We start from the raw sequence: 12,629 nt of genomic DNA, 5'->3' as shown, positions 1-12,629 counted from the left end.
ATGGAAAATTTCCAAACTTCTGAATGATTTATTGCATTATTACTTTTTCTTAAATTTGTTCCTGCTCACTAGCAAACTGTTAGTCACACTGTTTGTAAGGTGATTGGAAAAGAATGACTATATTCTTTACATTTGAAGTTTAATTTATTTTTCCTCATTTCCTGATTAAATTAGCTAAGGGGTGCTAAGTTCTATGCAAATTGACTAAGCAATACAAATGTAAGAGGATTTTATTTTTATTAGGAGTAATCTTGCCCCCATCTCAAAAACGTATTATAGGAAACAAAACAGAACTACGGATGCCAAGTTTAAAATAAGCTGTTGTCTGAAAGCATGGAAATTGGAAGGTTTAAGATTCTGAAGGAGAGTAACAGAAGTCATTATTCCATGGGTAGAATATGCAGGCAGCATACAGCATAAAATGTTCAACAAATACATGCGAATGACCAAACAGTCGTGGATTCTATCATGAGAAGCTAGGATGTTTTAAGGTACAACTTTAATGTTCTAGATGGCCTGCCAGAGGGAGAACCGAACCCTCCCAGAGACAGACATCAGCAGACAGGCTACGCGGATCATGAGATCATTCGGGATAAGGATTCTTACTTTCTAATGAGGGTAAAAGGCTTTCCTCACCACTGCTCCTTCCCCCTCGCATCAGTCCCAACTGTAGAAACAATGCCTGTGAGCACCTTCAGGAGACCGTGAGGGAGCCCAGGAGACCTGGGTGTCCAGTTTTTGCACACACGCTGGTCGTGTGCAGAATCACCAAGCTCACGCACGAACTGTGTACCGTGATTCTCTACGTGTGTCGGTCCCCTTATCTGGGGTCAGTGTGCCTGTGGGTGACTTTCTACCTTTACTCTGGAATATGATGTGAACATCTCCTATAGCAAAAATCTGAATCGGAGTGATAGGCATCAAATTTGGAAAATCATCACGTCACCTCGAGGAGGGAAGAAAACACGACACCTACAAGTTGTCACCCCGTGAGCTCTGTGTTTTTTGAGAGTCATGACCTACCTTGTCTGGTGTATTCGTCTGCCTCTCTGTGAACCAAATCCTTTACTCTGTTTCCGTAAAGCAGCCGCGAGGAATCATGATCAAAAGCTTTCAAGGTTTCACTGGAACTGTAAGACTTCTGTGTAGGTACCCTACACTCCTCATTGTCTGCTGAGGAATTCGTATACCGCCGTTCTTTCTCTCGTCTGCTCTTGGTCAGCGAGCAGTAAGGCCTACGTTCTTTCACATCCATACTTCATTCCTTCTGGGTGCACATCAGTCCTGCTTGGCACAAATTACACTCAGGGTTCAACTCCCATTGGCCTCTCTGCGAAGATAAAAGGTTTGCATAATGTCAGCATAACATTCATCTAAAAAACGGACTACTTTACATCCTTCTCAATCTGGAAAATGGTGGAAAGTAATACTATCGCCTATCTAGAAAACCTGCTTCCAGCAAAAAAAGAAAGAAAGAAAATTTGTGAAATCACTGTAAAATATCCTGTATTACCAGGAAGTGAGGCATACTTTCTGTTACTGAGAGTTATGGACGCTTGTTTAAGCTACTTTAACTGATTTTTCACATTAATAAAAACAAAATTAAGCTCAAGATCAAATTTCACTACAGAAGTCAGCTAAAAGTTGGCCTCCATAAGTTTGTTAAATTTTCCACAATGGGAAATTTTCTCTCACAGCATTTTCTCCATCACAAATAAATTCCCTTTCTTTTACTTACAAAAATGTATACTATTTTATTTCTTTTGACTTTTTTGGAAGAGCAGGAGCAATTTGGGAGCTTCTTGGAAGTGAAACTTTGTCAAATACATCAAAGATTTTATTAATTTTTGCAAAGACCTTTTCTTCAGCGGGTACAATGTTCATGTCTCAAGGACCTAGATGTCTTCAACTATGGAAAAAGCTGATCCTTCTCTCTTAATCCTCCCCTAAAAATGCATTTTCCTCTCTAGAAAATGAATTTAATCTGCACTATCCCAGGGGCGCCTGACTGGCTCAGTTGGTTAAGCATCTGCCTTCAGCTCAGGTCATGGTCCCAGGTCCTGGGATCGAGTCCCTTCATGGAGCCCCTCATCAGGCTCCCTGCTCAGCAGGGAGTCTACTTCTCTTTCTCCCTCTGCCCCTCCCCCTGCTTGTGTGTGTGCCCGTGTACGCTCTCTCTCTCAAATAAATAAATAAAATCTTTTAAAAAAATCCATGCTATCTTGATTTTAAGGCAATTCAAGTGGCTAATTTGATGGGGTAGTTTTTGCAACTGCCAGTAGCAAGATTAAGTTAGAAGGAGCTATGTGAATTATGTTTCTTTGCTTAGCAACGGTCTTTTTCCTGATTTTGCTGAATGAACAGGGTAAAAGTCACTGGGCCTAAGGAGGGATGGCAGCCCAGGGCTAATCACATTTCATTTTTAAATTTTTTTTTTTAAGTTTATTGATTTATCTATTTCAGTAAGCTCTACACCCAATGTGGAGCTCGAACTCAAGACCCTGAGATCAAGAGTCAAGCTCCTCTGACTGAGCCAGCGAGGTGTGCCTAATCTGCACTTTAAATGATTCTCCTTTGTCTTTACTCTTTCTTGGTTGGTCTTTCTCTTAAACCTGAAGGTCCCCAAAGGCCTTCAATGCTTGCTCTCACTCCACTCCTTCTTTCCTAAATTCATTTTTTATTGGAGTGATTCCATAACCAACTTGAAACAGATGATTTCTTTTTTTTTTTTTTTAAAGATTTTATTTATTTATTTGACAGAGAGAGAGAGACAGCCAGCAAGAGAGGGAACACAAGCAGGGGGAGTGGGAGAGGAAGAAGCAGGCTCCCAGTGGAGGAGCCTGATGTGGGGCTTGATCCCAGAACGCTGGGATCACGCCCTGAGCCGAAGGCAGATGCTTAACCGCTGTGCCACCCAGGCGCCCCGAAACAGATGATTTCTGGTGGCCCCAGATCTTCCCTCTGGTTCCATATCCTTAAGGCTGTGACTTCTATTTAGGTATTTTCTCCCATGGAGAATCCCTCTCCCAAGGAATCGCTCCCTCTCTCTTGATCTTTGGCCGTCATTACACACATCACACCTCTCTTTAATGTGCTTTCTTAGTGCTGTCTCGGACTCTCCCACATCGGCTCAGTTTACATCTATGCTGTCAACAACTCCGTTCTGTCCGAGCAACATTATGCCTCCTCTACCTTTCACTTCCTAACTTCTGCCTTCCATACAGCTGTAAGGAGAGTGGTGAAATTCTGAGCTGGAATGATCACAGAGTTCCAGAGCCTATGCTCAGAAAATCTGGACGGCTCCCTCCTGCTATCTATTAACCAAACTGTATCTTCTCCTATCCCTACTGCCTGTGAAGGGTTACCTCACATAGGCTTCCATATTTCCCTGCCACTGAACTGAGCTGGCCTGTTAAAAGTAGTTGCTAATATTTATCTTGGCTGTTGACTACCCTTTTCTGATTTTCCATGAATCTGATCAAATAAAAAAATGAATATTTTTTCACTGACCCCTTCTGATTCATTACCCCATTATTCTCCTTACAAATTCTTCCAAAAAGCTCCTAATAGAAATTGAATTTCTCTTATTGTAGCTCTCCTTTGTGTTTAAGATAATAAATAATTTCAAGATACAGTAACAGGGCATATTTTTATACGACATGGTTAAAACAACACACCAATTCACTCTCTTTAGTCCAGGGAAAACAAAAGTTACTTTAGGTCAATATTTATTGAATTATGTATTCAGCTCTCTTCCATGTGCTGAGGACACACCATTACATAAAACAATGTCCCTGCCCTCATGGAACCTACCGTTTGTGGGGGAATCATATAAATTCTTTCTAATAGAGTGAATGTGTATGTCTGAGTTCAAGAAAAATCTTGTTTCCAAAGTGATCTCGATCTCTTTGGAGAAAAGCTCATATCAACTCTCATAACTAAATGATCATCAAAAAGCTTTCAACTGACTGGATAAATATCATAATTCGAACATTTTTAGTGATAGAACTTTGGGATTTGAACTTATGACAAAAGTTCCAGTTCTTGCCTTGAGTTGACATCTTATTTTAAAATAAGTGCTGCTATATATACACATATGTATGCATTTTTATGCTTTAAAAATGGACTGATTGAAGCAAGAGGAAATTGAGTTTTTTCCCCCTCCACCGCAATTTGGCTTCAGTTAGTCAGACCAGGCACTGCTAAACTCTAGTACACCAGCCAAATCCGACCCATCACCTGTTTCTGTAAATACAGCTTTACTGGAACACAGCACATGTATTTATTTATGTATTGTCCTTGGCTGTGTTCATGTTACAAAGACAGAGTTGAATGGTTCCAACAGAGACTGTAGTGAACTGAATTGTGTCCCAAAAAGATACATCGAAGACTTAACGCCTAGTACCCGTGAATGCGACCTTATGGTCTTTGTAGTGGCAATCAAGTTAAGATGAGGTTATATTGGATTAAGATGGGTCCTAAATCTAATGACTGGTGTCTTTCTAAGAGACAGAGAAGGAAATTTGGATAGAGAGACATACAGACAAACAGGAGAGTAGACCATGTGAGGACAGAGGTGGAGGTTGAGAGATATAGCTACGGGCCGAGGAAAACCAAGGGCTGTGAGCAAACGGCAGAAGCTAGGAGAGAGGCAGGTAGCAGCTTCTTCCCAAGAACTGCAGAGACAGCGTGGCACTGCCAATATCTTAATTTTCATACTTCTTGCCTCCAGAACTGAAAAGATAAACTTCTGTTGTTTTAAGCCACTGAGTTTCTGGTAGCTTGTTACTGCAGCCCTAGGAAACCAATGCAGGGACCTGATGGCCTGCAAAGTTTCAACTATTAACTGTCTGGCCCTTTATAGAAAAAAAATGATCACTGTCTGAATTAGAGCATTCATATTTCCATTCCGTCTTTAACTGTCCCTTTGGACCTCAGAATGTAAAATGTATTCTCTATTATATAACCCATGATACAATTTCATGATCTTGCAAATTAGATAACAATTTCTTTAACGTGGTAATACAAATTCGTATCATCAAGAGTAAGGATGCATCCCTATGGTGATGTTACCAATGTTTACAAATCAATATCAATAAAATGTTAATAAATGAGTAACAAAAAGATAATTTTAGATATTCTTGAGCTTTATAGAATATCTCTAGCACCAAACATATGACTTTTCTTTATTTGTGAAGCAATTTTGAAGTGCCATGATAAATCAAGATATAGTATTCAAACACACCATCAAAGACAAAGACATTTTGATCTTAGAGATTCCAAACAATAAAAAGTCTTTTGCATCTGCCTCTCCATTTTTGTACATAGTTCAAACTCTTCAAGGATTTAATCTACACTGTAATGTTTGCAACCACTGTAATGCTTCTGATGGAAGTCAATGAGCTCAATATGACTTCAAAAGGCAGTTTCCTGCATTATCTTCTGCACTCACAGCTAAAGATTTGAAGGTTAAAAAATGCAGCTGCCTAAGTACTGCTACTCTGCTGAAGCACTTTGATGGTGACTGCACAGTCCTGCACAGGAGGGGGGTCGCTGCGCGCATATCCCGCACAAAGCATTTCATGAACAGGAGCTTAGCTGCAACAGTGGTCAAGGCCTTTGAAAAACTAAAGGAAAACTATTAGAAATAACGATGACCAAAAAGTTCTGATTCAATTTGCTACAGCATGCACATAACAATATCAAACTAATTTGGTTAATTTTCATTAGCTTCTTGAAAAGCAACTCGGTTACTAACCACAGGACGCCTCTAGAAAACATAGCTGGTCTTAAAGCAAATTTCATTATTGGGTCATTAATCTTTTCTCAATTAATTTTTTCTGCAAAGTATTTGACTGACTAAGTGAAAGGGCAGGACACCAGATTTAAGGTAATAATGTTGTCTATTTTGGATATATTAGTTAAACCTGCTTTGAAACTTGGCCACAGAACAACAGTCTTACATTGTTTCATAACATGTTCCTAATTCCAAAGAAAAATTTTTTATTGTACTTCTAGCAAGTAATCTGATTTTAATTGGACTTAGTATGTCTTTAAAACCCTTCAGCCAATGATTACAATGTATCAAGCTTATAACAAACATCCCTAGAATCACCTGTACTTCTAAAATTCAGTGAGCTTATGTGTCTATCTAGCAACTGAAATACAAAACGAATATTCAAACCCAAAGGATTAAGTAGCCTGTTGGTCAAATTCACTCATGCTCCCACTGTTATTTATTTCCTGTAAGAATTACAAATTCCTGAATGTCACTTTGACTATGTTCTGTGCAGACAGTCCTCCTATGTTTATAATAGTTTGAAAAAGCTCACCCAAAAGAATAAGCAGACTTCAGAAAACTACTCAAACGTATTTTAGATTACAGATCTAAATTATGCTATTTGTACACAATACCATGAAAATTTTACCTTCCGTTATTCACAATTCATATTTTCCCTAATAAGTTAGTATTTATGATTTATTACCAATTATGTTAATCAAACAGTAAGTATAACTTTGCACACCATAAGAATCTCTAAGTGTTTCCTTTATTGAATAGCTAGATTAATGCCGATTGAGCACAAGAGGAAATCAATTGCTATTGTTCATTTTAGAGGAAATCTTGTTTCCTGAGGCAAATTTACAAATCAAAGAATTAAAACAATTAAGTACAAGAATAAAATCATATTATGATGATTTTTTGTAATGCTAAATTCAAGCACAACTAAAATTTGAGCTTACAGTTTTAAATAGAGAATAAGTGAATTAAGATATCCTGTTTGAAAAAGTTAAAACATAAACAAAACTGTGAGAAGAAATTTGGGGAAAGAGGAGTCTGCTATGCGTAACAAAAGTGATGCTTGTTGAGAAGATACAGGTACAGAAAAAAATAAATATAGTGAATAATTAGTGGTTGAGAAGGTTAAACCAAGGCAAGTTTCTTTCTTTCTCTCTTTCTCTTTCTTTTATTTTTTAGATTTATCTATTTATTTGAAAGAGAGAGAAAGAGAAAGAGAGAGAGCATAAGTGGGAAGGGGCAGAGAGAGAACCCTTAAGCAGACTCCCTGATGAGCACAGAGACCAGCACAGGGTTCGAGCTCACGACCCTGAGGTCACGACCTGAGCCAAAATCAAGAGTTGGACACTTAACCAACTGAGCCACCCAGGTGCCCCAGGTGAGTTTCTTTCTTTAAACATGACATTTGGTAACAATACGAAGAGAACTGCATGGAGAAAGACCTCTGGAAGATTGCAGAGGATCCTTCTTGAGCATTCAGCAGAAGACTGACCAGCGTGTGTGTGTGTGAGACTAGAGCGGGCCGGAGAACAAGCGATTTGGAAGGATGATAACAGTTTCTCAACATAATCGACATTTTATATGGCAAAATCTATTTTTGTTGGGGGTTATTCTATAGTAGGACGTTTAGCAGCACTCTTAGCCTCTATCCACTAGGAACCAGTAGCTCTCCCAGTCACGACAGTAAAAAATATCTTAAGACGTTACTAAATGTCCCCTGGAGGCAAAATTGCCCTTTTAAAGGACCACCAAATTACAGGAAACAGTATCCAGAGCTCACACGAGGACAAGAGTAGTGTATATTCCCACTAGCCAGACTGGAAAAACCACATAATTTATTAGGTAATGTACTCAGAAAGGTCTTGCCTCAGTTGTGAGGAATAATTTAGCACTGAACTAAACACGGTTTTGGTCTCATTTGGAGCCTTAAAAGCAAGACCAGAAAGGATCAAACTGTTTTCAAGTAGCTTACCTATTCCATAACAAAGCTGAAGAATATTACAGGAATACAAAAATACCCAGCACTCAACAAGGTAAAATTCACAATGTCTGTCAAAGATTTCCAGCATGCCAAGAAGCAGGAAAATAATGAGGGGGGAAAATCAGTCAATTGAAACTGACTCAGAACTGACACAGGCATTAGAATAGACAAGGACATGAAAACAGCTATTATAACTGAATTACATATGTTCCAAAAAATTAAATGGAGACAGAGAAGATATAAAAAGGAGACCCAAGTCAAAGTTCTAGAGATGAAACTACCATGTCTGAGATGGAAAATACACTGGATGGGATGAAGGGCCGACTCACATTGCCCAAGAGAAGGTAAATGGACTTAAAGATATAGTAATTTAAACTGAACAAAATGAAGCCCAGAGGAAGAGAATAAATATATTAAAACATCATCAGTGAGATGAGGGATTACTTTCAGTGGCCAATATAGGTGTAACTGAAGTTCCTGAAGGAGAAAACAGGAAGTGAACAGAAGAAATTTGGAGAAAAAATAACTGGAAATTTCTCCAATTTGATAAACACTATAAGCCTGCAGATTCCCAGGAGCTCAGCAAACACCAAGCATAAGAAATAGAAAGAAAATTATGCCAAGGCATTTGGCTGTAATCAAGATTATATACGTATATGAAAGAAAAAACAGTGATAAAGAGAAAGTCTTAAAAGCAGACCCAGAAAAAAGGAACATTACATACAGAGCTCCTTGTTGGAAGTAATGTGAGCAAGAACACAGTAGAGTAACATCCTTAAAATGCTGAAAGAAAGAAAAAAACGACCACCCTGTCCTAGAAGTCTCTACTCACTGAAAATATCTTTCAAAAATAAAGGCAAAATACCTACCTTCTCTAACATACAAAAGTTGACCACCAGTAGACTCTCATTACAAGAAATGTAAAGGAAGCTGTCTAGATGGAAAGAAAAGAACATCAGATAGAAATATGGATCCATGCAAAGGACAGAACAGCACTGGGATGTGGCAGCTATGTGGTTACATGTATGATATTTTTCTTATTATTTAAATCTCTTTAAAAGATAGATGACTGCATAAAAATCATAACAGTATATTGTAAATTGTATAACATAAGTGTAAGGAAAGTGTATTGCAAGCACAGCATAAAGGAAGGGAGAAGAGACACAGCATACTACTGTAAGGTTTTTATACTATATGTGAAGCGGCGTAATATCACCTCGAGAAATACTGTGTTATATCAAAGGAGCATATTTTAAACCCTAAAGCAACCACTAAAACAACAAAACTGAGAGTTGCAGCTAATAAGCCAACAAAAGAAATAATGGAATCATAAAAACTAGAAGCATAAAAAATATTCGACTAATCCAAAGAAGTGAGGAGAAGAGGAACAAAGACTATGGGGCAAAAAAGAATACAAACAGCAAGTTGACAGACTTAAATCTAACCAGGCCAATAAGCACATCAAATGTAAATGGTCTAAACACCCCACACAATGCAAAGATTTTCAGATTGGTTAAAAAAAATTATACAGTGTTACATGCTTAAGTAACATGCTTAAACATAAAGACACGAATAGGTTAAAAGTAAATGGGAGATAAACGAGAAACCTAAGCGTATCAACAATAACATTAACTATAAAAATAAATGATCTACACCCAACAGTTAAAAGGCAGAGATTGTCAGATTGGATGAAGAAGCAAGACAAGACCAACTGGAGGAATGCTTGGCAGCAATTCAAGAGAACGGGGTAGATCTACATACATTAGCATAAAATTGTGCCCAAGGACTAGCGTTCCTTCATTTTCTTTATTCACTCATCATACATGTCAAACATGGTGAGAGGCTGGAAATGTAGAGGTGAACAAGCCACAGTCTCTACCCTCTTTCAATTTGAGTGGGGAGGGGGGGTTAAATAATTAATCATACAAATAAATATACAATTAAAAGTGTAACAAAAACTGCAAAAAATTGCAAGTCGTAAAGAGAAAGAACAGAAAGTGTGGTCTAATTGAGACGGAGAGCCCAAAGAAGACCTTTCTTAAATGACATTTAGGTTGAGACCCATAGAATCAACAGCTTTTAGCCTGGTCACAAACACGTGTGTCACAGGAAAGGGGCTGACAGCATAACAGGCCAGGCTGAGAGAGTCACCTGCTCCAACAAATGCCTGCAGGCCCAGAAGAGCTTGATGGACAAATGCCAACAGGGCTGGGGCACCGTGAGTGAGGAGACCTGAGTCCAGAGGAAACCTGCTGGCCGGGGCGGAGCCTCATAACACAGGCCAAGCAGTCCTCGTCCCTAGTGCATCAGAAAAGGTGACCACTGCGGAGTGGGCAATGGGGCACTGACATGCTCGGTCAGATTCACAGTGTGACGAGATCCCTCCATGTGCAGAACATAGAATAATAGTCTTACTTTACATTACTAAGTGAATTAGCTCATTATCCATATTTTTTCTTTTCTTTTCTTTTCTTTTTTCACATAGTCTGGAGTGGAAGCAGGGAAGCTTGTTGGCAGATTTTCGTGTAAGTCCAGGCAAGAAAATGCTAGCTTGGACTAGGGAACCTGAAAGGGCAGTGAAGATCTGGAGAAGTGGACAGAGGTAAGAAACAGATGTGGCATCAGCAAGGCTTGGCAGGGGCTGAAACTGGAATGAGGAAGAGGGAGGAGCTGAGAATGACTGGCAGTCGCTGGCTTGAGAGTCTGGTGGAGAGGGTTAGCTCTGAGACACACCAAGAAGGCCATCCTCGACATGACTCAATGCACGCTCCCAATTCATGCTTTTCTTTCATTTAAGACATGTGTTATGCGGTAATATTTGTTCTTTGTGGAAACTAGAAAATACAGATAAGTGCCCTGCCTCCAAAAAATTAAACACATTAAAATTACTACCTTCTTAACATTTTTGGACTTTTTCTATGTGTGTGTGTACGTGTTTGTATGAATATATGTGTGTCATATATATAACATATGATCTTATAACTCATTTCTACTTAACATTTGAACATTTTTATGTGAATAAAGATATTTTTATGCCTATTTTAAAAATAATACGTTGGAAGGTTACTCTTTAAAAACTCAGAATTATTCTCCATGCTTTATAATGGATAGCAAATATGCAAACTTAGAAAATGAAGCAAATAGGAATAATATACTAAAATAGCTACTGAATAAGTGTGAATACCGGGAAATTTCTAATTGGAAAATATATAGAACAGTGCCTTAGGCTATAAGAAAAGTGGCTTAAACCTCATCAAATCATTAAAAATTCTTTAAAAATTATTTATATAGAGAAGGAAACAGAAACTGGAAATGATCAAAAAAGAAAAAATATGGATAATAAGGCTAATTCACTTAGTAATGTAAAGTAAGACTATTCTACGATTTAAAAACAAAGCAATTCACTTGTATAGTTTGAAATTAAAAGTGATCCTATTTTTCCTGATAACAATTACAGACAATAGGAATGTAATAGTAACATATGTTAATACAGTTACGTGGTCTAGGGTCACAACTGCACCAGTAATCATAGGGAGAAGGCCATAATCTCCATACTTTGAACAGATGGGAAAGGCACTAGGATTCAATACAGCTGAGCTAAATGTAGCTTTCCTACATTGCAGACTTTGAGGGTAAAGTGTAAATAATATCTCTCAATTTGTCTGCCCACCTGGATACCCATCGTATCTATTTAAGCATGTTTATGATGTTTTAAACCAGAACCCTGAATATAGAGGCCACCATTGTATTCATATGTGTTTCGGCATGAGCCAGGCCTTTGAAAATCTTGCCAGCAATCCTATCTGGTTCAGAGGAAAAAATCAAGGAAACTGTTGTGTCATGTAGACAATACTGTGTTATCCAAATGGCCTCACATATACACTGGGCTAAAAAAAACCAAAAACCAAACAGACAAAACACAACCAAATAGATAACTTTGCCATCGCTCCATGTATTGTATTGATTGAACTCGGTCAAAGACTGTCATTCCACCTTCAAACGAACACGTTCACCTCAGTGGACACGCCAGCCACAGTCAAATACACACTAAAACCAAGAACCGCCAGTTACAGAACACTTTTTCACGCTAGGTGTTTTACCCATCGTATTTCTATTTTTAACAACAGCTCATCAAGTTCGTGTGATTTATCAGTTTTACTGATGGGGAAATATGGGAAATGAATAAAAAATTCCAAGTCAGACAACCAGTGCTGGGCGAGGCTGGCACTCAGAGTCTCATACCCTGCTCTTCCATTCACTTCTTTGAAAGGTGGCCAAACTGTAAGGCCTGAGGACCACCAACTCCAAACCCAAACCCTCCGTCAGAGTGAGAGAAAAATAAGCAAACCTTCCAGATGGCTTAACAACTACAGCTCACTGTATCAGAAAAGTAACTAAAAAATGGGTATTACTGACCAGGTGACAGTTGGGAATGCTATGGAAAACTGGACAAGCTTCTTAAATGAAGAGCTAATATTATTTCCCCTAAGTGCCGAGCATATTCCCCTCTTGAAGAGTGGACATAAAAGCTCCTTGATGAATTATTAATTTGAATCTTGATTATTTATTGAGTGCTTAAGATAGGCCAGGTGCTTTACATAGATGACCTCACTTAATCCTCACAGCAAGCTTGCTAGGTATTTTCACACAAGAGAACGAAAGCCCACAGAGATTAATTGACTTGTCCAAGGTTACAGAGTGGAAGTAGCCGAGTGGAATATGAACGTATTTCAGTGTAATTCCAGACCTGTACTCTTAAGCACTAGACTGTATTTCCAAACCTTTATTAACATCACAAAAACAAATTTTTAAAAAGATCAAACAAACAAAAACACAGAGGGAGAGAGGAGA

The 12,629-nt window shown here is 38.4% G+C and overlaps 1 protein-coding gene across 6 annotated transcripts in view; it reads right to left on the bottom strand.

The window, feature by feature from the left end:
* Nucleotides 1–12,629, bottom strand: part of TENM3 (teneurin transmembrane protein 3) — a 589,152-nt gene that overhangs the window by 429,283 nt on the left and 147,240 nt on the right. For all 6 annotated transcript variants that reach the window (XM_087856505.1, XM_087856504.1, XM_045785848.2 and 3 more), the window contains exon 2: nt 1,024–1,330. In XM_087856505.1, coding sequence (XP_087712631.1) covers nt 1,024–1,255 — 232 coding nt within the window. In that variant the 5' untranslated portion in view covers nt 1,256–1,330. The remainder of the gene's footprint in view (nt 1–1,023; nt 1,331–12,629) is intronic.

The sequence above is a fragment of the Ursus americanus genome, chromosome 27 (assembly GCF_024610735.1).
Source record: "Ursus americanus isolate L20-20 chromosome 27, mUrsAme1.1.p, whole genome shotgun sequence".
In the NCBI taxonomy this organism is placed as follows: domain Eukaryota; kingdom Metazoa; phylum Chordata; class Mammalia; order Carnivora; family Ursidae; genus Ursus; species Ursus americanus.
The sequence above is the reverse complement of the archived record's forward strand: the minus strand, read 5'-3'. Positions and strand labels throughout refer to the sequence as shown.